The 27908-nt window shown below is 55.1% G+C and overlaps 1 protein-coding gene across 1 annotated transcript; it reads left to right on the top strand.

The window, feature by feature from the left end:
- On the top strand, nucleotides 1–27537 carry FCHO1 (FCH and mu domain containing endocytic adaptor 1). The gene is made up of 29 exons (XM_082381125.1): nucleotides 1–65; nucleotides 4902–4946; nucleotides 5181–5273; nucleotides 5676–5746; nucleotides 10308–10399; nucleotides 11465–11539; nucleotides 12691–12832; nucleotides 14010–14162; nucleotides 14404–14508; nucleotides 15562–15660; nucleotides 15753–15849; nucleotides 16944–16988; nucleotides 17102–17180; nucleotides 17918–17942; nucleotides 18334–18391; nucleotides 18874–19052; nucleotides 19135–19159; nucleotides 19534–19585; nucleotides 20151–20242; nucleotides 20637–20912; nucleotides 22771–22883; nucleotides 22993–23080; nucleotides 23236–23344; nucleotides 24064–24219; nucleotides 24537–24669; nucleotides 25111–25310; nucleotides 25960–26015; nucleotides 26529–26693; nucleotides 27253–27537. The coding sequence occupies exons 4-29, from the start codon at nucleotides 5720–5722 to the stop codon at nucleotides 27270–27272; spliced, it is 2661 nt and encodes an 886-aa protein (XP_082237251.1). The 5' UTR covers nucleotides 1–65; nucleotides 4902–4946; nucleotides 5181–5273; nucleotides 5676–5719; the 3' UTR covers nucleotides 27273–27537.
- Nucleotides 27538–27908: the final 371 nt, after the last annotated feature.

Genomic DNA, 27908 nt, shown 5'->3' with positions numbered 1-27908 from the left:
GGCTCGTGTGTCAGCGACCGAGCCGCAGGTGGCGGCGGGCGCGGGGCTCGGCCCGAGCTCGGGAGGTAAGTGCTGTTCACCGAGACACCCCCGACACCCCCTGGCCCGCGCAGCCCCCCACGCGCACCGCGCCTGGCAGCCCGGCGGCCCCGGGGGTCAAAGGCGCGGCGGGGTGTGAGGGATGGAGAACAGGGGGTGGGGGGGCTGCGCAGTTGGCGCCCCGTCCTTCCCCCCGCTCCCCCTTGATAATCGGGGATCCGCGGAGGGAGCTAGAGACCCCTCCCAAATCCTCCATCTCCTGGCCTAGAACTGGAGCGTGCAGCGGGGCAGCTATGAAGCGAGACCCCCTCCCCAGATCCCTTTATTCTAAGCCTGGATCTGGGTCTAGGTTCCGGGGCAGAGATGGGGACGCCACATTCCCTCCAGCCTGGGACCCAGGACAGCCGAAACGGGTCCCAATTTCCCTTTTCCCAGCTCTGGCCTGTAGACCCCTGGGACCAAGATGAGGAACCCCTTTTCTCTGCTATGAACCCCGATCTAGGCCTGGCCGAGGAGCTGGGGGTCCCCTGGTCCCTCCTCTAGAGTGTCCTTTTCCAGCCCCCCGAGCACAAGGATGGGCGGTGGAGGGGCCTTTCACTGGCGTCCTCTGCAGGGACCCCAAATTTGGAATTCTAGCGAGGGGTCAGTGTGGGGTCCCTTGCCTGGCAGGGCCAGGCCAGGCCAGGCTTAGAGAGACTTGGAGCATGGACTTGGTGGTGGTCACTGCTTCAGTGGGGGGTGGGCAGCGAGCATCTGTTCCCAGGGATTAAAATAAATCGTAAATTAGGATCTTGCTGGAGGCTGGCGGCAAGTGGAGTGCGGAGGAGTGTTGGGGGTGGGTGGCCCCTCCATCTGCCTCGGATCCCAGAATTCGCCTGCCCCAGCCGCAGTGGGGACCTGGAGGTGGCTTTGGATGGACCTGACTCACTGGTGACCTTGGGCAGGTGACAGACCTCCCTGAGCCTTGATTTTTTTTTTTTTATTTGAAAGTGGGCTTTGGAGCCTGTATTCTACAGATTCTGAAACCCACCCTCCCCATCTTTTGCCAAATGTAACTCCACCCTTTTGCTAAAGATGTTGGTGGTTGGAGGAGAGAGAGCAATAGGTTTGGAGATCTCCCCATATGCCTTGCTGGCCTCTGAGCCTCAGTTTACTGCACTGCAAAATGGGTTGATGGTCACATTCTGGCATTGCTGGAAGGGTTGCTCTGCCAGACAATAAAACATATTGCCAAGCTGCCATCATCAGAACAGGGGCTCCTCCACCCTGGTCGCACCCACTGGACTGCCCAGGGCACACACTGACCCACATACCTTCACCCACACCAGGGGCAAAGCCGGTACCTGGGCAGGATCCTGGGCAGGAGGAGGTGGGAGGCGCTGGGCCAGTCTATCCCCTATCCCTTGGGGCTCTTTCCCTGTGGTGGGGCTGGGAGTCCAACGCTCCCAGGTTCAAATCCAGCTCTCCTGTGCATGGCTTTGCCCCTCTGCACCTTGATGTGTTCTTCTGTGAAATGGGCTGAATCCCCCTTGGAAGATCAGAGCAGACTGTGAGAATGGGAGTGCTGCAAATGCAGACATGATCATTATAATACTACAATCATTATCATACAATATTATAATCATTATAATATTGTAATTATAATACTAATTACAATATTAGTGAGCATAAATGGGGTCAACAGCTGACTCGGGTTGGGGCAGGGGTAGGAGAGAGGGAAGTCTGCAAGGGTGTTGCCTGCTGTGTCTCCAGAGCTCGGTAGTCAGGTACACAGTTGGTGCTCAATAGGTGTTTTCCAAGTGAAGTGATGGAGAGGGAGGAGACCAGGGCGGGAGGACTGAAAAATTCCTGAGCGTGAGCTCAGATGCCGTTCACAACCCAGTCACTGTGTGACATGGGGCCGGTGCCTCAGTTGCCTCATTGGGGTAATGGCTGAGTTGAGACACTGCTTCCAAGTGCCATTGTGAGAATCATGCCAGATTGTGTAAATGGGCACAGCCCTGGTGGTCAGCCTTAGAGGGGAGGAAGCACATGACAGAGCTGGTCCTTGAAACAGCATGGCCAAGCGGCCAGTCACAGGAAAGGAAGAGAAAAACCCCAAACTGGCCCTACTGTGAGCAAATTGGAGTCCAAGGGGGAACAAAATGACAGATCCTGTTTCGCAGAACCTTAGAGGCCCAGAGAGGTGAGGGGCAGCCCAAGGCCACCGAGTGAGAGGTCAGGAGCTCCAGACAACCCATCAGGAACAGGAGCCCTGCCTTCTTTGCTGACTTGGTTCCTGTCTTGTTTTATCTGCTCCGAGACCTGCTCTAATGCTGAACCAGCAAGAAGCCCCAAGGTTTTGGGAATTGGTGCTGGGGAGGGTGGATATCTGGGCAGCACCCAGAGCCTGTGTCAGCCACCTCCCGGAAGGACTCTTCCCCACTTCCAGCAGCCAGAGGATGGGGGCATCCAGGTCCACTGACAACCTGCTGTGTGACCTTGGGCAAGTCCCTGTCCATCTCTGGGCTTTGCCCTGGCTCTATGGAGGCTGGGAGACCTGGGTTCACGCAGGGCTGACTTCATCAGACACAGTGACCACCATGTCTCAGGCACAGTATTTTAGAGGTCTGTAAAGGTGTTTTAACTTCTTTTAAAATCAGAAGGGGAAAAAAAAAACAAGCTTTGGGGTCAAAGAAAACATTTAATATATGGTATTAATATATTTGTCTCTATGCCAAATGTAGTTGTAAAATATAGTTTAAATTCTCTTTTTTTATTGGGGGAAGGGGCCCATGAAAACAAAAGTGCCTCTGGCCTATGAACGTCCTCATGCGGCCCTGGGTTCGAGTCTTGGTGCTCCCATTCATGGGCTGTGCAACCTTGGGCAGGTGGACTCCCCTCTCTGAGTCTTGGGTTCCCCCCCAGTGAAGCAGGCATCATTGGCCCACCTCAGAATGATGAGATGTGGAATGTTTAGCCCAGGGTTGGTGCTCAATTTGTGGGTACTATTATTTCACAATTGTTGTCAAGGTCATTTGCTCGGTAATAATAGCCCCGGCTAGGGGCCTCAGTTTACCCACCCAGGACCTGCACGGTGCCAGGGAGGTCCCATGGGTGCTGTCTGGAGGGGGAGGGGAGGTGGCAGTTGGGCCGTGGGCGGGGCAGGGTGAACTTCCTGTCCCCCAGGCACAGGGGCCGCTGCTTGGTGCTACCGGAAGTGGCAGGGGCCACGTGGCTGTCTCCTGGTGCCTGCCCCAGCTGACAGGGGCTCTGGCCCCATTCACTGTCTGGTGAGTTTGAGCCCAGGCCAGGAGGCCCCCACTGCCCCTCCTTGCCCCGCTCAGGATCAGAAGGGAGACCCTTCTTCCTGGCCCGGGTTTCAGGAGAAACAGTAGGTGTCACTTCCTGGGCCGGGCTGGGGCCTGCGCAGGACCACCCTCTGCTCTGCCACCCCGACCCCCATTACGACTCTTGAGTGGCGGGAGGGATGGCAGGGTGGTCGGGGGAAGATGGAGATCCAGAGCCACGTGTGGAAGTTTCGAACAGGAGTTCTTTTGCAGACATGTCAGGGACAAAATCATAGTGACCTGGGACCAGTGAGTGACCTTTCTGTGGCTCAGTTTCCTCATCTGTAAAGTTGGGATTGAGCCTCACGGTGTGGTTGTGAAGGTTGAATGAATGTGTGGTACCTGTGAAGAGCTGGGCACAGCGCCGCGCACACACTTGTGCTCAGTGTATGTGTAGGGGGAGGGGCAATCTAATGGGAGTTGTGAAAACAGTAGCAAGATGCTTGGTTTCTGGGGAACTTGGGCCCGGTGGCTCCTAGGATCCTCTAGAGCAGCACCGTCTAGCAGAACTTTATCTGTGCTTTCCATTTGGGTGGCCACCGGCCCCATGTGGCTCCTGAGCCCTGGAAACAAGGCTGGCACAACTGAGGAACTAGGGGTTTAACTGTATATAATTTTATTTAGTTTAAAATTAAGTTGCCACATGGGACTAGTGGTTCCCTTATCAGTTAGCCTAACTCTAAGGGATTTGGAGATGCTCAGGGTCTAGGTCATGGCCAGAAACTAAGAAATGAGATGGGAATTTAGGGCTTTTCCCCCTTGGGATGTCAGCTTAGCATGTCCCCAGCTAGGCTGGCTTTCCTCAGGGGCTACACTAGGAGCTAGAGTTTCTCAGGGGCCCCAGCATCACCCAGCACAGGGTGGTGGTTGGGAATGTTTGTTGAATCAAATAATTGTTTGCCTGGTGAACACCTATTCATGCTTTAAAACCCCAACTTCCACGCCCCCTCCTTGAGTCCAGGTCCCCCAGTCCTTGTTCCTCCATTTGGTTCAGCTTTGACCCTGCAGGACTGGGGTATCTGTGTCCAGCTCTGTTCTCCTAGACTGAGGGCTCCTCAGGGAGCAGGCCCGGGGCTGAATCATCTCATGGACCCTGGTATTGTCCTGGCCAGGTAGGCACATGGTGGGTGCTGGGTGACTTACAGAAGTCGAGTGACCAGGGGCTAGCTGATAATGGGTCGAATTAAACTCACTTTCAAGATTAGAAAACTGAGGCTCAGAAAGGGGCAGCCTTGTCCAAGGGCCTTGGTCAGTCCTTTCCTGGTGAGGCCCAGGGAGCTTTCCCATCCTGTGTTCACCAGCCCCGTCCCTGCTGCCACTGTGCCTCCTGGGCTCCCAGCTGCTGCTGAGCTGCCCTCAGGGTCATGAATTATGGATGAGGCTTACGGGCTCCAGTGACAAGCCCAACCTCAAGAACATGCCAAGGACACCAAGTGTCCCTCCCTCGCCTGGTGGCTTGGCCCTGCCCCCTCTGCAGGGAGGCCTGGGGTCCTCCAACAAGACCCCTTCTAGGCATTCCCTCTTGTTTTGCAGATGGGGAAACTGAGGCACGGAGCTGGACAGTGACTCAGATACCAGGTGAACACACTGGCTTCCAGGGGGCAGGGTTGGGACTCATGGGGGCACCAGTGTCAGCTGGGTCACCATGGTGAGGGATGAGCTTTCCATCACAGGAGTGTGCATGACATGGAGACTGTTGTAGAGGGATTCAGGAGACCCCAAGGGAACCTTAGGGACACTTCAAGGACCCCGACTGCCATGTGGCTGATCACAGTCCCATTGTCCACCTCTCACCAGACCCTCTTCCTACAGGAGCTGCCCAGCGTGGGGCTGAGTGCTCAAGTTGGGACTCAGCTGGCCCGAGTGCAAATCCACTGTCATTTCCTGGCTGTGTGACCTTGGCAAGTAGCTTCCCCTCTGGGAAGGTCTCAGTTTTTCCATCTGTGAAATGGCCTAGAGCTTTTCTACCCATCCCTGACCATGAACTCCCATTCATGCTTAAAAACCCCAACCCCTATGCCCCTTCCTCTAGTCTAGGCTCCCCTAGCCCGTATCTCTTCATTTAGTCTGACCCCACAGGGCTTGGGCATCTGTATCCAGCTCTGTCCCCCTAGGCTGGGAGCTACTTGAGGACCATGCCCAGAGCTGTATCATTTCAGGGGCCCTGGCATACTCCCAGCCTTGGGGTTTTTGGTTCCTTCTCCATCCTCTTTCTCCCTCCTCCATAAGGAGAGCAGTTGGAATTTCCCTTCCTCAGGCCCGAGCTGGCTATGACTACAGCTCAAACTTGCCTCTCTCTTCAGATAGGCACCAGACAGGAGCCTTCGGGGGTCTCCATAGAGGCCATCAGGATGTCGTATTTTGGGGAGTATTTTTGGGTAAGTAAGATCCGCTGTTACTTTGGTGGGGGCTCCTGGAAGGGCTGTGGGGGCTTTTATGGAGATGGAGGGACCTGGGGGCTTATGGGCAGAGTCTTGGGCAGATGGAGGGTCTGCAGGGGGTAGAAGTTAAAGTGGGAAAAGTCAGGCTGGGTTTGAATCTATACCCCCAGACGTCATAGGCCTTATGATCTTGGGCAAGTCACAGGTTGAACAGGGAGACTGAGGCCCAGAGTAGGAATCTCTCACCTGAGGTTGCCCAGTGAGAAAGTGCAGAGTCAGGGCTCAAACCCAGGGCCAGACTGAACTTTCAGTATCCAGGATCATTCCAGCCAGGGAATTTCCACATCTTCCCCATCCTGGAGAGTTGGGGGGTTTTCTTCACTTGACCCCTAGGGACCCCCTCACCTGTCTGCCCTCCAGGCTGGGGACCACATACTGTGATGCAAGGAGCCAAGTGAGACAGACTTGTTTTTATTCATTCACTCCCTCCCTCCCTCCCTGTCACCACCACCCCACACCCAGCCAACTCTGGGAGATGCTGGAGCCCCCAAGAGATTCCATCCAAGCCCTGACCCTGAGAAGCCCCCAGTCTGGGGGACACAGAGCCAGTAAGATACACCCAGCCCTGTAGGGTCAGGGCTGAACCCAGCCTTGGGTATGCCCAGAGGAGGAGCAAGGACACAGAGCTGTGTTTGCCATGGGCTTTGAAGGCTGATTTTCCAGGATGTCAGAAAGGCATTCTGGGCAGGGGGAACAGCCTGGGCAGAAATCCAGAGGTGTGACACTGGGTGGCCAGTTGAGGGCACAAGGACTCCTCCCGCAGAGCTAGGCTAATGGGGAGCCACAGAGGATATGTGAACAGGAGAATCAGGGAAGGACCAGGGCAGAAAGCCCCTTCCTCAGTTGCAGGCCCAGAGCTTGCAGAGGAAGCCCAGTTGCTAGGCAACTGGTTGCCCATGGCAACATGCCTTTCTCCCTCCCCAGCTGGGGCTCCTCTTACTAGCACTTGCTTTCTTAAAGGGGCCGCATCCCCTTGCCAATTGCGGGGGTGGGGGGCCGGGGGGACGGACCTCCACCTCCTTCCCAAGGGTCAGAGTCCTTGGATTTGCCTCTGAATGGCTGTGTGACCCCATCAAAGGGCTGCCAGTCTCTGAGGCCCTAGTGGCGATCTGTGTAAGGGGGTTGACCTGTTTGAGGATCGGTGGTCGCCCAAGTATTGGAACCCTGACAGCGGCACCTACATTTATTTTAAATTTCTCTTAATGGAATGCGGCACCTACATTTCTTTTAAATTCTTTTTCATTGTATGAGGCATGCAAGTTCGCTGCAGAAAATTCAGACCAGCAAAGAGAAAATAGAAGCCACCCCCAACTCCTCCTTCCAAAGATAGCCTGGTACACAGTGGATAAGAGCTTTGAGTTTGGGATTTGAATTGGGCTCTTCTGGGAGCTCTTGGGCAGGTGGCTTTGCATCTCAAAGCCTCAGTCTCTGCATCTGGGAAAGAGGGATGAAACTCCTGCTTCCCCAGGACTAAGGTAGTACCCCTGGAATGTCTGTTTCTTTTAAATAATGTTTCTTTTTTAATCTATTGTTAGTATTGGTGACTCTTTGCTGGGTGACGCTGGGGCCCTGACTGGCCTGAAGGAGGCTCCAGTCAGGGGAAATCAAGCCAGACAGGGATGCCCCGGTCTTGTTGGACCAAGTCAGGTCTGGAGGCATGGACGGCACTGGGGAGCCACGGGGGAAGTGTGAGCAAGAGAGGGACGTGATCAAGCTGTATTAGAAAGATCTCTCTGGGGCTGGCGTGGGAGCAAGATTGGAGTCCAGTGGTTCTGAAAGAAGACACAGGCCCGAGACAGCCCCTCCCAGGACCCTCGGCTGCCAGCCCAGCCCGAGGGAGCCAGACACTGCTGGGGGCTTTGCCAGGTCTGGGAAACGGGCCAGCAGTTGGCTGTGAGTCAGCTCCAGATGCTGGCCTGGGCGGCGGTGCCTGGTGCAGCCTCACCCGAGGATCCCCTGGGCAGGGTGGGCAGGGGCCTGCTGTGGCTGTTTGCTGAGCCCTCAGCACTGTGCAGGAGGCCCTGTGTCTTTTACCAGCCTCATCTCACCAAGACCTTTGGGAGGTGAGTGCTGTCATTGTCCCCATTTGTCAGATGAGGAAACTGAGACCCAGAGAGGTGAAGTCACTGGCTCAGAGTGACCCAGTGCATAAAAGGAGGATTTGACACTTGAGCCTTGAAAGTACGATTCTAGGGAATTCCCCGGCGGTCCAGTAGTCAGGACTGCGTGCTTTCACTGCCAAGGGTGCAGGTTCAATCTCTGGTCAGGGAACTAAGATCCCATAAGCCGAGGCCAAAGATAAAATTAAATTTAAAAAAAAAAGTATAATTCTAGACATGAGAAGAGAGAAAATATATTCCTGGGGAGCTGGAGGGATCAACAATGAATGTTTAGGGAAGTGGGGGTCTGAGGAGAGTCTAAGAATGTTCCTGAAGGAGGAGGGCCTGGCAGTGATCCTTGAGAGGTGGAAGAATTTGGATGGGTCGAAAAAGTTGCAGGCTAGTGAGCCAGGTGACAGTAACAGCCCCAGCAAAGATACCGTGGTGGGAAAGAGCAGCATGTCTGCACCATTTGCTATTTGCTGGCGAGGCCAAGAGGCTGTCCTGGGTCTTCCCCAGTCTTGGCCTCCATTTTTCCATTTGCACAGCAAGAGGGATTATCTGGTGGTGACTTCTGGCTTTATCCTTCAAGCTTCCAGGTAACTGGGAGGGTGAACCCCTCAGGTTGGAGGAGGATGGAGGACACCATCATTTCCAGAGGGTCTGTGAAGTGCTCCCAAAGGGATCACTTTAGTGATTTGTGTTGGGAATTAAATAACATTGGATCCCTCCATGAGCTTCCTCTTTCAGTCTAATTACCAGGCCCCATTTGGTGCTAAAATATCTCTACTTCCCTCCGACCCCAGCTGATCACCCTTTTTAACTGACAGCTCAGTGTTCAGACATGTTGCCTTTCACGTGTGACAGAATCTGGCTGGCATTAAAACATAGTTGTTGCCTTATTTTTTCCCGTCCCCTTCATTATGGCAAGGGGTCCTGGCTTTCCACTTAGAATAGTGGTAGGGACTTCCCTGACAGTCCAGTGGTTAAGGCTCCGCGCTTCCACTGCAGGGGGCATGGATTCGATCCCTGGTCGGGGAGCTAAGATCCCACATGTCGTGTGGTGTGGCCTAAAAATAAGAAAAAATTTTTTAAAAAAAAGAAAAAAGAGAATAGTGGTAAGCGTTGCCCTTTTAAATCAATATATTTGGAGAAGAAACAAGAGCAACCTTAAAGCAAAATGATAACTAAGTAATACCATGAATTAGCAAAAACTAGGGTTGCCTTTGGGGCTTTAGGGGACCGTGATGTGGATCATCTTGGTATTTACTTCATCCCCATATGAGAGGTAGGTGACTCCCTGCCCCCATCTTAATGAGGAGCCACTACAGGTTCAGAGAGAGACAGTGACTGATCTGGATCACACAGCACAGCCCTGGCCTCTCCCACCATGGTGACCCCAGAACTAGGAGGAAAGAGGTTTGGTGCAAGGCATCAGCAGGCACCAGGGTAGAGGCTCTGTTCCCACCAGTCCCAGGTAAGAGCAAAATAACTTTTGTCCATCTATTCAGCAAACTGAAATGCCCTTTCTGTGCCCCACCCTGTACTGGATATTGCTGGGTCCTGAGAGAGGCGTCAGACCTGCATCCTGCTTTGTGGGGTTCTCAGAGAGGGAGTTTTCATGTTGAAGAGAACAGAAAACACAACTACTACAGTGACTTAAGCAACAGGGGTCATATTAGTTCATAAAATTGAAAAGTTGTGCAGTAGTGTGGCTTTCAGGGTTGGTTTGATCCAGCAACTCTACTCAACACTTTTTATTCAGACCCTCTCAGGTTCAGCTTCTTTCCAGAGTTCATGGTTTCCGCTTGGTTGCCAGTATCTCCTGTGACCACATAATCATTTATGGAAAGGTAGAGAGAAAAACAGGGGAAGAGACTGATAGAGAAAGGAACAAACAAAGGCAGAGATACACACACACACAAAGACAGAAAGATAGTGACAGAGAGAGACAACCAGTGAATGAGAATGTCTCTCCCTCAACTATGGGAGAAAAATCCCAGGATTCTTTCTTTTTTTTAATTTTTATTCTATTTATTTTAAAATTTTGTTTATTTATTTATTTATTTATTTATTTGTCACGCCTCGTGGCTTGTGGGATCTTAGTTCCTTGACCAGGGTTGGAACCCAGGCTCCCTGAAGTGGAAGCGCAGAGTCCTAACCACTGGACCACCAGGGAATTCACCCAGGCTTCTTTCTGATTGGACCAAATTAAGGCCCATGAACCAATCCTTGTGACCAGGGGGAAATGCAACAGGCTGATTGGCTCAGGCCTGAACCAATCCCTACAACCAAAGGATGGACTTCTTCTGGTTAGCTCCTCAGCCCAGCCCCTGTTGCTAGGTAACCTTGATGTCCTCTCCATCCCCTTTCTCAATCTCCACCCCCATTCCCTGCAGGGAGAGAAGAACCATGGCTTTGAGGTCCTGTACCACAGCGTGAAGCAGGGGCCCATCTCCACCAAGGAGCTGGCAGACTTCATCCGGGAGAGGTGAGGTCCCCAAGCCCCACCCACCCCCTGGCCATGTCCCACAGTCCACACAGCCATGCTCATCTTGTGCCCCAACCCTGGTGCCCCCTTTTCCCTTGCCCACTCCATCCTCCCACCACACCACACCCTGCCAGAAAGGATCCAGGCCCCTGGGGTCTCCAGGAACCAAATGGGCTTGAAGACCCTCCAAACCAACGGTTCTCAATACTATCAGCCACATGCCCCATCTTAAATGACAATCACCAGGTTCTAACGCCTCCCCCTGAAGAGACGCTAATACGACCTACTTACAAGGAGAATTTTGAAAACTCAGTCTCGGGCCCTGAGTATGATAAAAGAAAAATCATGTATGATGAAATAATCTACATCTCAGCATGTCAATGCTCCGACGTCTGAGAAAACATAATAAACTCAAATTGCAAGGCAGCCTCTGCTCCCCAGCTTCTCAGCAGCTGAACGCCCGTTAAATCTGGGCAGAAAGTCCAAAGGATTATTAACCAGGTTTTTCTCTTTGTGGCTGTCACGTGGGACCTGTCGCAGCCATACAGGACAGGGGCCACTCTTTATTTTATGGGCCTTCAGACCCTGGGTCCATCCACTGTTGCTTATGCTACCCCATGGGTGCCTCTATCAGAAAATATCCCAATGGGTAACTGGTTTTAACTGGGCACACTGCTACCCCAAACAAAACTGAGGTTCTATTAGGATGAAAATGTGAGTGGATATTAGGTAGGCATTTAGCAGTGTCTGTCTAGAGGGAAAAAGGAAATATGAGTTTGTCTTCTGCAATTAAATGAGACAAAGCATATAAAACATTTATATTATGTGCTTACAAATTTTTTTATCTGCTGTTGCTACTGCTGCTACTACTACTGATGTTTTACTTAAGGATAAAAACCTCTCCCATGAATTTCCAGAACACCTCCCCCTGTCAGGGGACTGTATCATTCTCCCGGAGAGCCACTGCTCAGATGTTTGAGATGGGGAAACTGAGGCCCAGGGGTGTGGGGCCTTTCCCAAGTGTGCTCAGAACCTTCCCCATCCTTGCCTTGTCCTCCTACCCAGGGCCACCATCGAGGAGACCTACTCGAAGGCAATGGCAAAACTTTCCAAGCTGGCCAGCAACGGGACCTCGGTGGGGTGAGTGGGCTCTGGGTGGGGCAGGAGTGGCCAAGGGTGTGGGGCGCTGGGGGGCAACAGGAGCCTGCCCTTGGGTGGACATCTCTTCGTGCTTGTGATATGTGGAACAGGGAGTCATCCCCCTGCTTATGGGGCTCATTGGACAGAGGAATATAGTTCATTCATTCACTAGTTCATTCATTCATTCACTGGATATTTACTGAGCACATACTGTGTGCCAGGCACTGTTCAAGGCACCAGGGGGCCCGGGGCAATCAAGAAAGATAAAGCCTCCAGTCACCTTCATGCCCTGTTCATAGGTGTACATCTGGGATGTGTGACGAGACGGTTATTAACCACAAACATGCACAAAGTCCTTTCCCAGGGAGAAAAGTGCTGGGAAGAGAACAAAATAGGAGCATTAGAGGCTGGACACTATCTCTGGAGCCAAGACCTCAATAATGCGAAGGAATCAGCCATGGGGGTGTCTGCAGGACAGAGACCCAGGCAGGTGGCTCGGCTAGTGCAAAGGCCCTGAGGCAGCAACGCACCGTACGTGTTCAAGGAAGAGCAAAGAGGCTGGCATGGTTGCAGGGCCTGGACAGAGTGGAGATGAAGTAGGGGAGAAATACAGGGAAGGGGCCACAGGGCCCCAACACACAGGTGACTTTTAAACCAGGATGTGATGTGGTTCCGTTGGCATTGCAAAGTTCCCTGTGGCTCCTGTGGGGCAAAGGTTCTGTCGGGGGCCGAAATGGCGGCAGCAGAGAATGAAGGCAGTGGGGAGGCCAGAGTGGTCTTCTGTCGAGGTGGGAAAGCCCCGCAAACTTGATTTGGGCAGGTTGAGTCTCAGCTGCCTGTGAGTATCAGGCGGGGCCTGGAGTCCAGACAGAGGACTGCGGGGCCTGGGCCTGGGTTTAAATTCCGGCTCTGATATTCATTTGCTGAGGGCCCTTGGGTGAGTTATGGAACCTCCCATGCCTCAATGTCCCCATCTGCCACAGGCCCGCCTCACACAACTGCAGTGGGGATTAAATGAATTCATACGTGTTCATGCTTAGCAGGGCCCGGCACACATTAGATGCCTGAGCCAATGCCAGCCATGCTGTATGAGGGGTCCCTGGGGGGTTGGGCCTGCTGGGCCCGGGATGTGTGACCCCACCTGTTTCCAGGACCTTCGCCCCACTCTGGGAGGTCTTCCGAGTCTCCTCAGACAAGCTGGCGCTCTGCCACCTGGAGCTGACACGGAAGCTGCAGGACCTCATCAAGGACGTGCTCCGCTACAGCGAGGAACAGCTTAAGGCACACAAGAAGGTGTGTGCTGTGGGTACCGCAAGGCTGGTGGATGGGGGATGCCAGCGGCTCCCAGGATCCCAGGACTTCTGGGGCCTTGGAACCTCCAGCCCCTGGTGTGTGCCTCTGAGAATTCTGTTAATTCCACAACATCCAACTCAGAATCTCACAGACTTGAGCATTGGTGAATTTCAGTCTCAAAATTCAAGAGTAGGGATCTGCAAACTACGGCCCGCGGGCCACATCCAGCCCACCACCTGTTTTTGTGCAGCCCTTGAGCTAAGAATAGTTTTTCCATTTTTAAGTGGTTGAAAAAAAAAAATCAAAAGAAGAATATTCTGTGCTGTGTGAAAATGACCCCTGATCTAGAGCATCAGGAGCTACAGATCTTGTTATTTGACATTTCTAGACCCTGGAAGAGCCAGACCTTAGACTCTCGGGATCCCAAAATATTCGAAGCTTATAATTCTAGAGTCATAAAGGCTTTGCATTTACAGATCCCTAGAATCTGCAGGGGGTTTTGTTTGTTTGTTTTGTTTTGTTTTCTGGCCGTACCTTGCGGCATTCAGGATCCTAGTTCCCTGACCAGTGATCGAACCTGCACTCCCTGCGGTGGAAGTGCGGAGTCTTGACCGCTGGACTGCCAGGGAAGTCTTGAGTCTGTGGTTTTTAACCCCTATTAAAAAAGGGAGTTGGTAGTACTTCATACTGTACAGTTAAAAATGGTTACGATGGCAGCTTTTATGTTATATGTATTTTACCACCGTTTTTTAAAAATTGAGGAACAAGGAAGTTTTCTACAGGCTGACATGGAACAATCTTGGGAATGAATTATTAAGTGGAAAAAGCAGTGAGTTTAACAGTATGGACTGTTGCCATTTATCATAAAAAATGGGCACATTTGATGGTCCATGTGCCAGTTATTTCTGGAGAAGTATCATGGTAATAATGGGAGGTTTTTACCTGAACTCATCCCTTAAAACTTTCTGAAATGTGAATTATGTGTAAATATTACCTATTTAAAGAGTTAAAATTTTTGCAATTCATAGAATACTCAGAAAAAGTATTCTCTAGGACCTGGAATCCCACAGAGTTTGGGAAGCTGGGAATTTCACAGCATTCACCTGGGGTCTGCTCAGGTCCTGCACCCCAGCAGGTGGCTTCAGGTGGCCCGCATGCTCTTCTCCGCCCCCGACAGTGCAAAGAGGAAGCGGTGGGCACCCTGGACGCTGTGCAGGTCCTTGCAGGCGTCAGCCAGCTCCTGCCCAAGTCCCGCGAGAATTACCTGAACCGTTGCATGGACCAGGAGCGGCTGCGGAGGGAGAGCACCAGCCAGAAGGAGATGGACAAGGTGGGCACACAGCTGCAGGTCCCTCGCCACCGCTGGCCCACACAGGTCAGAGGAGTTTGCCGAGGGGTGACGGAGCTGCCTGCTGGGAGAGTGAAAACATATCACAGAGCGATGGTCATTGAACCTGCATGAACCACATACATGCGGAGCACCCCAAGGAGTCTACGTGCTGGGGGATGGGGCCGGGGGAAGTGCCCTGAGTGTCACCCTCTCAACCCCATCCCCTCCCCGTGCCTCCTAGGCAGAGACCAAGACCAAGAAGGCAGCAGAGAGCCTGCGGCGTTCAGTGGAGAAGTACAACTCAGCCCGTGCCGACTTCGAGCAGAAGATGCTGGACTCAGCTCTGGTAAGAACTAGGCATCTGTACCTTGGAGACCTACACATTCCTGGGCCCAGGATGCTCTGGGCCCCAGAAGTCCAGAACCTTCCAAACCCTCGACTCCGGAAGCCTTAGAATCACAGGCTTAAAGCCGTAGAATTCTGGAGCCAGTTAGCTATTGTTACTGTTATTATTAGTTCAAAAACCAAATCAGTTTTGTGCCTTAGTTTCCCCACCTGTAAAATCGGAGCAGTAATAGTACCTGCCTCATAGAATTGTTGTGAAGATTAAATGAGTCACCATGTGTGAAGTTTTCAGACTAGTACCAGGTGCATAGAAACCACTGTATGAAGTATTAGTATTATTATTTTTATTATCACTGATGAGGTTTTTAAAGAAAGACAGTGTAGGGTTTAGAAGCCAAGAGTCTCCTGACATGTCATGGTAGCTGAAAAGCCTGGATTCCTGGTCCAGCCTCCATCTCTCACCAGCTCTGCAACCTTTGGCAAGGCACTGCACCTCTCTGGGTCTCTGTCTACCCAAATGTTTGAAAAGCAGATTGGGAATCTCAGGATTAAGAATCAGATTTTTTTTCTGATTTTGCAGTGATAGAAAGTTGCAAGTGATAGAAATCTTCATTCAAACTGACAAGGAGACGTATAGGCTCAGGGAACTGAAAAGTTCAGGGGGCAGAGCTTCAGGTATGGCTGGATCCAGGTGCTCAAATGGCATTGGCAGGAAGTTGTGCCTCTCTGCTTCTCAAGTCTGTTTTTCTCCCTGAGGGCTTTACTCCCAGGCAGACATGCCCTCCCAGGTGTGTGTGTGTGTGTGTGTGTGTGTGTGTGTGTGTGTGTGTGTAGCAAAGTAGCCACCACACCAGCAGCCCCCACATGCATCCACCAACACACTGACTCAGGGTATGAAAGTGTTTTTTTCCATGGTTCCAGCAAAAGTCCCAGAGCTCTTCCCCAAACCAATCACTGAGGCCAGGGGATTGGAACATTCTGATTGGTCAGGCTGGGTCACATAGCCACTCCTCGTGGCCCCACCTTCCCATTTGCCCCTTCCCTCCTGCCTCAGCACTTCCAAGCCATGGAGGAGACCCACCTGCGGCAAATGAAGGCACTGCTGGGCTCTTATGCTCACTCAGTGGAGGACACCCATGTGCAGATTGGGCAGGTGAGTGGGACCAGGGGTGGGGAATGAAGCTGGGGTTCTGGGCAAGAGGGCCTTGGCCCTGCCTGATTACGCACTCCGTCCGCCTGGCCCAGGTACATGAGGAGTTTAAGCAGAACATAGAAAACATCAGCGTGGAGATGCTGCTGAGGAAGTTTGCAGAGAGCAAGGGCACAGGCCAGGAGAAGCCGGGTGAGTCTGGGCATCTGTGGGGGTTGGGCTGTGGAGCTGTAGGGAAGGAACAGGACTCAAGAGGGCAGAGAATGAACCTCTCTGGGCTTCGTTTTCCTCATCAGAAAAATGGGCTGATGACAAATCTAACTCAGCAGCCCACAGAGGAAGAGGAACTGCTGCCTGATCTTATGTGTAAATCTCTTACAACTGGATACCAGAGGGGCCTTGAATGCCAAGCTCAGCCTTTCAGACTTTCCCCTGAGGGCCCAAGGGAGCCATTGAGGGTTGTTGAGCAAAAGACCAATTTGAAAATGTCCAGATACAGAGTTGAAGAAGAATTGAGAGCAAAAGTTTTGGGGGTCATATCTGGGTTTGTGTCTTTTCTTTGTCTCTCATTGTGTGACCTTGGACGTCTGTCTTGCCTTCTCTGAGTCTCAGTTTCCTCATCTGTAAAGTGGGGATGATAATAACCCCCACCTAATGGTGTTGCGAATGTTCAGTAATTTGATGCAGATAAAGGGCAAAGTGTGTACCTGGCACATAGTAGGCACTCAGTAGATGCTGCTACACAGTTTACATCCCTAGCTCTAGTCAGCCACTAGGGTCTGTCTTTTCTCCCTCCTGTCTCTGTAGCTCAGCACCAGCTCAGGCCACCTCTCCTTGTGTGGGCCCCCACTCTTGCCCTTCACTGGCTCCAGGTTTGTCATGCCCTGCTCCTGCTCATATAACCTCTGTGGCTCCCCATCACCCTTGAGAGAGAGTCCCAGGCCATCATCCTGGCACCTGAGGCTCAGCCCACCGCACAGACTCATGGTCCATCCCCTGAACCACCCAAGTTCCACCCAGAAATGCTGGAAGTAGAAGAAATAACTCAGGCAGTGCCCCCCTCCAGTCCATCCCAAGGTGGTAACCATCCAAGGCAGGACCAGAACACTTGGCCCATCCCACTCATGACCATCTCTGGGGCTGGTTCAGCATCTTGGCTCAGGCCCTGGACCCTGACTGGTCTTGAGCTCAAATCCAGGTGCCACGGTGTGGCCAAAGGTATACTGCTACCCTTGCCAGGCCCAGTCTCCCTGCCCAGCTGAGTTTCTCAATCTTTTCTGTCTCAGGGCCTTTGGACTTTGAGGCGTACAGTGCGGCTGCCCTGCAGGAAGGCAAGTACGTCTGGGCCTGGATGCCCAGGCTGGACCACGGGGATGAGGGAGGCAGAGCTGAATGGGAAGGGGAACCCCCAGGGCTCAGCTGCATCCCCCTCATCTGTCCTCAGCAATGAAACGTTTGCGGGGAGCCAAGGCCTTTCGCCTCCCAGGACTGAGCCGGCGGGAGCGGGAGCCACCTGCAGCTGTGTGAGGAAGCCCCCCAACCCAGCCCTGGCCCAGGCTAACCCAAGATCCCTCCCCCTGCCCAGGGTATCCCAGAAGGCCCCTGCTTAGGGTAGCCCAGGAGAATCGTATTCCAGGCTAGCCCATGTGTCCCTCTACCCAGGCTAGGCCAGGAGCTCCTCTGTCCCAGACTGGCTCAATATTACCGCTGCCCAAGCTAGTCCAGAATTCTCCTTTTGCCAAGACTAGACCAGGGCCTGCCTGTTCCCCCTGCCCCGGCTGGCCCAGGATTTCTCCCTTTGTCAAGGCTGGCCTTACTGTTTCCCCACCTAATCTAGCCTGGCAATTCTTGCTTTGTTAAGACGAGCCAAGAGTCTCCCTGCCCAGACTAGTATCACATTCTTCCCTATGACCATGGTCTCCCTGGCTAGCCCAGGATTACCCTTGCCCAGGCTAGCCCAGGATTCTTTTCTTTGCCAAGGCTAGCCCCATTATTTCCCTGCCAAGGTAAGCCCTACATTCAGACTAATTCCAGGGTTCCTCCCCTTCCAAGTTGACTGAGAACACCCCATGCTCAGCTAACTCCAAATTCACCGCCCCGGCCCCAAGCAAGCCCCAAGTTCCCACCACCTGCAGGGCTAGTTTGGGACAACATAGCAGCCCAGGGGCTGGCCCCAGGTTCCATGTCCGGTGTTGGGGGCAGAGGGGAGGGCCAGAGGAGGTGGGGGAGCTGACACTGACACCTCCTTCTGCATTCCCAGAGATTCCCTGGAGCCCGATTCAGGGGTGAGTGCCATGGGAGGGGCCAGGCCGGGCTGCAAGTGGGAGGGGTCCATCCCACCTTGGCCCCTGACCCAGACCTGGAAGCCAAGCCTGGAGCTCAAGGGGCAAGAGGTAGCACAGCTTAGGGACCAAGTTCAAATCCCACCATGGCTGCAAACTCCCATGGACCACGTGGGAGGGACCGATGTCCCCTCTTAGCCTCAATTTGCCCCTCAGGACAGGTTGCGGCATGTTCTGTTCCTCCAAGAACCTGCCCACAAACTGCGAGAAGATCGTTATTGCCATTGGGGTTATTTCTTGGTCTGAGTCAGAGCCCAGAGGTGGAGGGGGGGCATGGCAGGGTGAGATGGGAGGTTTGGTACCAGAAAAACTAACTCACCACTTGTCCCCCCAGACATGTCCAGAGGTGGATGAAGAAGGTTTCACTGTCCGGCCTGATGTGACCCAGAACAATATCCTCCTGGCGCCTTCTGGGGGCAGTTGTTGGCACAGCAAGGACAAAGCTCTGTCCACAGTGATCCACCCACCATTAGCAACCCTCTCTGTGTACATCCTGAGGGGAGCCTCCAGTTGTGAACCAAGCAGATTCAAATGCAGACACTCACCCTGCGGGGTCAGGGCTGAACAAGAGGGAGAGCGGGGAGCTCGGTTACCCCAGAGGGGGAGCCAAGGGGACTTCCTGGAGGAGAGGGTCACCGGTGTTGGGGTTTAGCAGCTGAATAGGAGTTTACTAGTTAGGACAGGGCATGCTTGTATGAAGGCTAGTGGGGGGAGGAGAATGGCAAATACATGGTGTCGAGGCAAGGGTGGCAAGTGGTGAGAGATGGAATTGTGCAGCGCCTCGAAGGGATGTGAGCAGGAAGAGATGGATTTGAGGGCTGACTGGAGGGAAACCCGGTGTTGGAATCCGCTTGGCCCCTTGACTGCAGTGCACGTACAGCGGAGCCCTCCCGCTTCTCGTCCAGCGACTCCGATTTCGATGATGAGGAGCCCCGCAAATTCTACGTGCACATCAAGCCCGCCCCGGCCCGGGCCCCAACCTGCAGCCCCGAGGCAGCCGCAGCACAGCTCAGGGCCACAGCCGGCAGCCTTATCCTCCCTCCTGGCCCCGGGGTGAGGCGTGGGGAGGTGCTGTGTGGGGGGCAGGTGGGGCTGGCTGGATGCCACTGACCTGATGCCACCCCTTTGTCCACAGGGCACCATGAAACGCCATTCTTCACGTGAGTAGCCTGTTAAGGGGTCTTGAGTTTGACGAGGAGCACGTGGAAGGGAGACTGGGCCTGGAGTGTGGGTGTGGGTTTGAATTCCAGCTCTGCTCTGTAACTTGGGGCAGACTGCTTACCCACTCTGATCTCCTTTTATAAAATGAGGTCATTATGAGAATTAAATGAGAGCCAGAAGGGATCGCTGGGGCTGGGAAAGAAGCCAAAAGCTGGAGACAAGTTGGCTCAGGTTCGAACCCCTCTCTGCCTGATTTGCTGGTCACCTTGGGCAGCTGACTAGACAGCTCCAAACCTTGGTCTCCTTGGTGTGTGGAGTGGGAAGCAGTGCAGGTCTGGCGACAGAAAGGCTCAAGGAGGTACATCTCTTGCAGGGGACACTGCTGGGAAACTACAGAGGCCTCGATCTGCCCCAAGGGCTGGCAGGTGGGTTCCATGCGAGGTGGGGCATTGGGCCCACATGAGTGGGCAGGTGAGGGCCGTGCCTGCCTCTCTCCTCCTCCCCTGCTGCCTCCCCATGTCTCTGACTCCCCTTCTCTTATCCTGGCAGGGAGTTAAGGGCGTGCCATTTTTGAGGGACCACTTAGTCATTCACTTGATGAACATTTATTGAGCACCTTATGTGTACTTGTGCTATTCTGGGTTCTGGAGATAAATGACCAAGACAGGTCCTCCTTCTCAGGGTCACGTTCTGGAGGCTCAGATTTTTAAAACAGTAAATAAGTTAGAGCATATTCGATGCTTCCAAGTGCTGTGAAGAAACTAAAGCAGGCAATGTGATGGAGAATAGGAGTGGGTGACTTGAGTTGGGGCCGTGGTGGAGGGGTAGCAGAGGAGGTGGGGAGGACTTTGAGCTGAGCCCTGAAGAGGAGCAGGAGGGGGCTGTAGGGAGATCTGGGGGACAGAGCTCAAGACCAAGAACAGCAAGTACAAAGGTCCTGAAGTGGGAGGAGGCATGGAAACACCCCTCTTGTCCATTCCCTGTCCCCAGCTGTGCAGAGAAGCTGCAATCGGATGAGCAGGTTTCCAGGAACCTCTTTGGGCCTCCCTTAGAGTCCGCCTTTGACCATGAAGATTTCACAGGTGATGGGGGTGGGGCTTCGGGGACGTGGGCGGCCAGCAGGAGGAAGGGTGGGGCCACTGCAAGGATAGGAGGCTCCGGTAGTCAGGACCGTGGGCCAGGCCGGAGGGAGGACGTGGCGGTCCTTTGTGGGTCAAAGTGAGGGTGGGCGAGGCCATGGCACGAGTGGGCGGAGCCGGCGAGAAGGTGTGGCCTTCGTGGGAGTGAGGATGACAATGTATAGGCAGGCATCAGTGGAGGTGAAAGTAGCCAGAGAGCATGGCCTGGGGTGGAGGGGGGGTGGGGGAGACATCGAATGGGGGCGGACCTTCCTCAACATGGGCGTGGCCTGCGGGAGGATGGAAGGGACTCCGTGTGAGTGGGGTCTGGAGCTGGCTGCCCCCTTCCCTCCCCCAGGCTCTAGCAGTCTCGGCTTCACCTCCAGCCCCTCGCCTTTCTCTTCCTCGTCGCCCGAGAACGTGGAGGACTCCGGCCTGGACTCACCGTCCCACGCGGCACCCGGCCCCTCCCCGGATTCCTGGGTTCCCCGCCCGGGCACCCCACAGAGCCCACCTACCTGTAGGGTGCCGCCCCCAGAGTCGAGGGGGACGCAGCCCATGCTGCCATCAGACTCACCACAGCCCCTTGCACCATCCCCGGGTCCCTGGGGGGTGGAGGCTGTGGCTGGAGGAGGTGAGTTCCTCCACCCCTAATCTGAGAGTTATCTGAGTCCTGGGGGAGGATTGAGCACCTAATGTGGCCAGGGTCTGAACAGGGTGCTGGGGACACAGCCGGGACCCAGGCAGGCAGAAACCCTCACCCTTGCAGGGACAATAGTGATATGGATATTTAACAAGGCAGGAGGTGGCAGGTGCCTGGTGAGGACTCAGAAGGGTAGGGCCTCCCTGAGGAGGGAACATCTGAGCTGGGATTTGATGGAGGTGAGGACGCAGCCATATGGACATGGGGGGAAGGGCATTCCCAGCAGAGGGCACAGCCTGTGCAAAGGTCCTGGAGTGGAAACAGGCAAGACCCTTTGAGGAACAGTTAGGAGGCCAGTGTGGATGGAACAGACTGATGACAGGGAGAAGGAGGGAGTGGAGGGGGAGATGTCGGCAGGGAGAGGGGATCAGGTGGGGGCTGGTGGTCCCAGGGAGAAATGTGAGTTTTACCCCTAGCAGGGTCAGAGCCACAGGAGGGAGGGCTGTGAGCGAAGAAGGGGCGGGACCTGCTCGGATTGCAGGCTCTCTGGCCGCTTGGTAGGTAAGGATGAGAGCCAGAGACCAGGGAGGTGAGTCCAGGTAAGCGGTGATGGGGTAACAGTGGGGAGCAGGCCAGCAAACAGTCACGGGACCCAGAGAGCAGAGGAATCAGGGCAGAGGGCCTGAGGGCAGCTGAAAGGAGAGGGAAGGGCAGAAAGAGCAGGGAAGATGGGGCGGAAGAAGCTGGGGTGGGGGCATGTCAAGTCTGGGCCTTTAGGTGTCAGGTGGGTGGGGAGGCCAGGCTGGAGCACCCTGTGGACAGCTGCATGAAGACATCATCAAGCTGAAGTGGGATGGAAGGCTGCCCAGGGAGAGGGTAGGAGAGCGCCCAGGGTGGAGCAGGGGCAGGGCTAGCGGGGGGAGGAAGGAGGGGATTGGCTACTGGTTGGCTCCTGGGGGCCTGAGTCAGAGGGACTGTGGGCTGTGACCACATGAGGTCCCCAGCAGTGGTGACGGGGTGGCGGGGGGTGGGGGGCTTGGTACCATCCGTGGTTAAAGAAAGAGCCTGGTTGGAGCTGGTTCAAGGGAGGGCTCAGGGGAGTGAGTGTAGACCATGAGTGTAGACAGATAAAGTTGCCTGCGCTTTACTGTAGAACTAAGGTTCTCAACTGGGCCAGTTATGCCCCCTCAGGGGCCACTTGGCAATGTCACCACTGTCACTTGATTGTCACCACTTGGGGGTGGGGTATACCTGAGGTCTGAGGGGTGGAAGCCAGGGAGGCTGTTCAACACCCTACAGTATGCAGGACGGCCCCAGCATCATGAAGGATCCAACCCTGTTGAGAACCTTGGCACAGCCTGGGGTGTAGGTAGGAGGGGAGGCGAGCGTTTGTAGATGGAGCAAAGCAGGGACATTAGGGAAGCAAGAGAGCGAGGGGAACCTAGGTATTACACCATGATTAGTTAATTTAGAAGGGTGTGACTCAGACACAAGCCAGGGTGGGAGACTACCCTTGGAACTGCCAAATGTTGGGTAAAATGCCTCTGCCAAATCCCCACTCCCCCGTAGAGTGCCTGCCTCCTGAGCATCCAGCCCTTGCTTGCATACCCCCAGTGATGGGGAGCTCACCCCTTATTGAGCCACCAGTCTGGTGTCTGGGAGACTCAGGGTTGCAGATGGTGTCTACAGTCCTGTCCAGCACCTTCTCTGTAGCCCTAGGACTCCCAACCATCAGGGTGTCTCCTCCTATAAGCCCGACTCCCAGTTTGGGGCTGAGTTCCTCCCCTGGGGAGGTTGGAGAGGCCCAGGCAGCAGCTCAGCCATGTCTGTTCTTATGCTCATTCCCCAGACTTGATGCCTGTACCTGCTGACCTTGCAGCCAGGGAGGGCCTGGCAGCCCCACCCCGGAGACCTCGCTCCAGGAAAGCATCCTGTCCCCTCATGCGCAGCAACGGGGATCTGGTAGGGTGAGGGGGGGTGGCAGGAGCCGGGCTGGGGGTCGCCTCCAGGGTCAGCATTGGGGCACTGCTGCTAGGGTGTTCACAGGCCGGCCTATCTTCTTCCCTTCCAGTCTCGTTCCCTGAGCCCCTCCCCACTGGGCTCTTCAGCCCCCAGCACCATCCCAGAACGGCCCAGCTTCTCATCCCAGGCAGGACATGGTACGTGGGTCCTCTCTGGGCCTCAGTTTCACCTTCTCTGGTCCGGGTGTGTGGCTTAGTGATACAATGGAGGCCGTGTCGGCAGAGGGCGGGTTCTGGAGCCTGGGACCGGTGCTCACTCTGCCTGTCCCTCGTTCCCTCCCTGCCACCCCCAGGAGTCTCCCGGGGCCCAAGCCCTGTGGTCCTGGGCTCCCAGGATGCCCTGCCCGTGGCCACTGCCTTCACTGAGTATGTCCACGCCTACTTCCGTGGCCACAACCCCAGGTACACAGTGGTGGGGCACAGTGCAGATGGTGACAGGCAAACAGGGTTCCCTGGGGGCTGTGCATCTAGGTTCCGGCAGGGACAGCTTTCAAGTGGGTTTCATGATCTGCTTTACCGTGGAACAGCTTCGAACACTGAGCTGAACAACCAGACCCATCCTGAGGGGTGTAGGAACCATGGAAGGCGTTTGAGCAGGGCTAGGCATTGATGTAGCCACGGTTTAGAGGAACTCCTCTGAGGCTGCTGTGGGCGTCAAACTGAAGGGAGCAAGACCAGAGGCCAGACCCGTGGAGGGGGCAGGTTAAGGGTGAGTTGAGGGACCAGGGATAATCTGGGGGCGGTGCCCAGCCAAAAAGACCTTAAGATCAAACCACAAAGAGGAGGAGAGTATTGGACCGGAAACCCAAGCTGAGGACAGTTACGAAACTGAATGTTTTGCTTTGAGCTTCCTGGTGGCCTGGGGAAAAGAGAACTGGAGAAGGGGGTGTTCCTGTCTCCTTCAGCCCAGTGTGGATTCTTGCTGGTGTCTGGATTGCTGTCCAGGCAGGGACACAAAAGGTGGAGGCTCGGGCTAGGAGGCTGGCCATGGTCAGAGCCTTGCTGATTTTGAGGGACCTGGTGAGCCACAGGCTACCGTGAAACTAGGAGAGAGGGGAGCGTGAGGTGCCAGGCAGAGCCCTGAGCCAATGCCCAGTGCCTTCACCACCCGCCCCCACCAGCTGCCTGGCTCGAGTAACTGGGGAGCTGACCATGACCTTCCCTGCTGGTATCGTGCGTGTGTTCAGCGGAACCCCACCCCCACCGGTCCTCAGCTTCCGCCTCGTGCACACGGCCCCCATTGAGCACTTCCATCCCAATGCTGACCTGCTCTTCAGGTACTGTTGAGGAAGGGGAGAAAAGTTAGGGGGTTCCAGGGACTGGTGGGGGCCAGGAGCGCCCCGGCTCTGAATTCCTGTTCTGCCTCCCGGGGTTTGCTGTGTGACCCTGGGCAAGCTGCTCTCCCTCTCTGAAACTCACTCTCCTTCCGTCTTTTGCTTCCCACCCTCGCCCTTCCCTGGGAGTTATGCTTTACTGGTCCCAAGGTTAGCCTGGGAATCTGCATCTTTAGGAAGCCCTTGGTGTAGGTGGGATGCTGGAGGCCCTTGGGACGGCATCTCCCGAGGGTTGGGGTGATTATTCCCGGTCTCTGCAGTGACCCCTCCCAGAGCGACCCTGAGACCAAAGACTTCTGGCTCAACATGGCGGCTCTGACTGAAGCCCTGCAACGTCAGGCAGAACAGAATCCAGCTGCCTCCTACTACAACGTAGTGCTGCTGCGGTACCAGGTGGGCCAGGTGGATGGGGCGGGGCAGAGGGGGCAGGGAGGGGATGATGGGTGGGGAGAGGGTGAGCAGGCGGCAGAAATGGAGGCTGATAGCAATGAGCGTGGGGTGAGCTGTAGGCGGGGTGGGCAGTGTAGGGGGGCCTGGCCTCCACTAGTGCAGATGGCCCCATCGTGCAGATTAGAAGAGGTCTGATCCCAGGACCTGGCAGCTGGCACCTGTCCCCAAGACTTTGTTAGAATGGGGCACTCTTCTGCCCTCTGCTGGAGATGTGTTGTAACACAGCCTCTCATCAACAAAGAGCCCCTGGGGTGTCCTAGGCAGTGCAGTCAGGTCGGTTGAATGGCGGGTGGCGTGGCAGGGGCAGTGTGGCTGAATAGCGCGCGGTGTGACAGGACAGGACGGCTCAAGCCGTGTCCTCTCTCCTGTTCTCCCTTCCCCCAGTTCTCCCGCCCCGGTCCCCAGTCCGTGCCTCTGCAGCTGAGCACCCACTGGCAGTGCGGGGCGACCCTCACTCAGGTCTCGGTGGAGTACAGCTACCAGCCTGGTGCCACGGCCGTGCCCACGCCACTCACCAATGTCCAGATCCTGCTGCCCGTAGGGGAGCCTGTGACCAACGTCCGCCTGCAGCCGGCTGCCACCTGGTGAGGGCGTGTGGGAGGCCTGGGGAAGCTCAGCAGTGCCCCCAGAACCTAGCAGACCTCCCTTTGATACGCCAACTGAAGGGTCCATCTTAGGCCTGACCATTCACTGTGGGCTCACCTTGCTTGGAGCTAAGGGTGATATTACTAGCAATAATGATGTCTGACACCGAGAGCTTCCCACATGTCAGGCTTGTTCCATGTGTTCTGCACACACTGACAGGCTCGGGGCTTTTAGCAATCCCTCAAGGGGTTGGCCACCATCATCCCCACTTATGGAGGGGGAGCTGAGGCACACAGAGGCTAAGTCACTTACCTAGGTCACACCAGGATTTCAACCCAGCCACCCACTCGTGGCCCCTGGCTTTTAGTCACTGCACAACGTTGCCTTTGTTTTGTACAAAAGGTAGAACCTGCCACCAAGAAGCCAAATTAATAGGGCCGAATGCATCATCTAAAAGTGCTGCAAGGCTGTAGAGCCTTCAGGAACCAGCTGCTCCATACCCCACCCCCATTTCACACATGGGAAAACTGAGGCCAGGAAGGAGACCCGGCTTTCTCGGGTCATGTAGCCAAGAGGCAACTGAGCTGGGACCCTGGGCTCCCAATGTCCTTTCTGGTGGAGACCGGACCAAGCTTCTCTTGATGCCAGGAACCTGGAGGAGAAGCGGCTCCTATGGAAGCTTCCGGATGTGTCCGAGACAGGGGGTGAGTTATGGTTGTGCCCAAGGTCTTGGGGGTCTCAAATGGGAGAGGCTTATTTCAACTAGGGGAGAGGGAATTCCCTGGCAGTCCAGTGGTTAGGACTCCACTTTCACTGCCGAGGGCGCAGGTTCGATCCCTGATTGGTTAACTAAGATCCCGCAAGCTGCGCGACACAGCTAAAAAAATTTTAAAAACAAACTAGGGGAGGATTGGGGATGTGCTAGGAGCAGGGCAGTGTAGGCATCAAGGAAAGCTTGAAAGGGCTTTGACAAAGCTGGAGGAGAGGGCATCCCTAGGGGTGGGCACAAGGGGTGCAAAGACCCTGAGGCAGGATTCCTTTGCAAACCACACACAGCCCCGTGGGGCCAAAGGAAAAGGGTGCAGGACACAAGAGGAAGTCAGACGGAACAGACAGAGCCACAGATCAAAGGGCTCGGGTGCAGGGCTGAGGAGGAGCCCAGGTCACAGCAGGACTGGGGTCGGGGACGGGACACAGCTGACCTCAGACCTCCCCAGGCTCTGGCCGCCTGTCTGCCAGCTGGGAGCCATGCTCGGGGCCCAGCACACCCAGCCCTGTGGCTGCTCAGTTCACCAGCGAGGGGGCCACTCTGTCCGGCGTGGACCTGGAGCTGGTGGGGAGTGGCTACCGCATGTCGCTGGTAAAGAGAAGGTTCGCCACAGGTACGCCCTCGCCCTGCCACTGCGCATCCCCGGAGCCAAGACCAGGCCGCGCTCCGAGCCCCACTCCCTGCTTCTGCCAGGGTGCGGGGGTGGGAGAGGCATTTGGGGTGTTTGGAAAGGATAGGTGGGTGTTGGGGCCTGGAGACCCAAGATGGGGGGCACAGGTGGAGAGAGGGGTGGTCAGGGCCCCAATGAGAGGGATCAAGACGTGTCCCCTATGGGACTTCCCTGGCAGTCCAGTGGTTAAGACTCCGAGCTTCCACTGCAGGGGGCACGGGTTTGATCCCTGGTCGGGGAGCTAAGATCCCATGTGCCGCGGGTGCAGCCAAAAAAAAAGAAGTGTCCCCTGGCCGGCATCCTTGCAAGAACCCAAGGCAGGGAGCCAGAAGCCCCTCTGGTGAACCCATCCCTACCCCCATTCTCCTGTCCCCACAACGGGCTGCTGGGGTCCATGGGGCAGTGGGAACAGTGAGTTACAGGGGTGTTTTGAAGAGGATTGGGGGATCCCAGGGTAGGGGCAAGGGCCCCCCCTGCACCCCTCACAACCCTGCCTCCACAGGGATGTACCTGGTGAGCTGAGCCTGCAGAGGCCGACCAGCACCACTGGCCCCAGCTCTGCACTGCGTCCTGGTGCGCACTGACTGCTCCCTGCCCTCCTGCTAGACCCGAGGGTCCCCCACCCTGGCCTCCCCTGAGGCCCTGACTCCATGGAGAGGATCCCAACGCTCAGTCTGGCTGAGCCTGAGATCCACTCCTGCTCATGCCAACTCTCATGCAGGTCCTTGGCCTTTTAATGTTCTTTAAATAAACACTCTATTTTCTAATAAAATAAATAACAAGCCTTTTCCTGCTCCAGGAAGTTTCCTTCACATCGCCAGAGAGGAGAGGAAGAAAAGATGGATGGGTGGGAGAAATCTAATATCCTTAATGATCCTTATCCCTACCCCTCCACCCCCACCTAGCCTGTGCGGGGCGATACTGGGGGAGAAAAAGCCAGACGTGAACACCCCCAGCCCCATGGACACCTCCAGTCCTGTGGGCTGGTGGAAGAGAACAAGGACTAGAGGAACCTAGAGGGGGATGCCAGAAAGACTTCCTAAGCAGAAGGCATTATAAATGGGGCTTTGAGGTTTGAGTAGGAGTTTGCAGGCTGGATATGGGCATGCCAGGCAGAAGGATGGTGAGTTGTGAGTTCTGTGAGAAAGCAATTAGTCC

This window comes from Balaenoptera borealis (genome assembly GCF_965194805.1).
Source record: "Balaenoptera borealis genome assembly, chromosome: 2".
NCBI lineage: Eukaryota > Metazoa > Chordata > Mammalia > Artiodactyla > Balaenopteridae > Balaenoptera > Balaenoptera borealis.
Note: the sequence above shows the minus strand (reverse complement) of the source record. Positions and strands in the feature narration are given on the sequence as shown.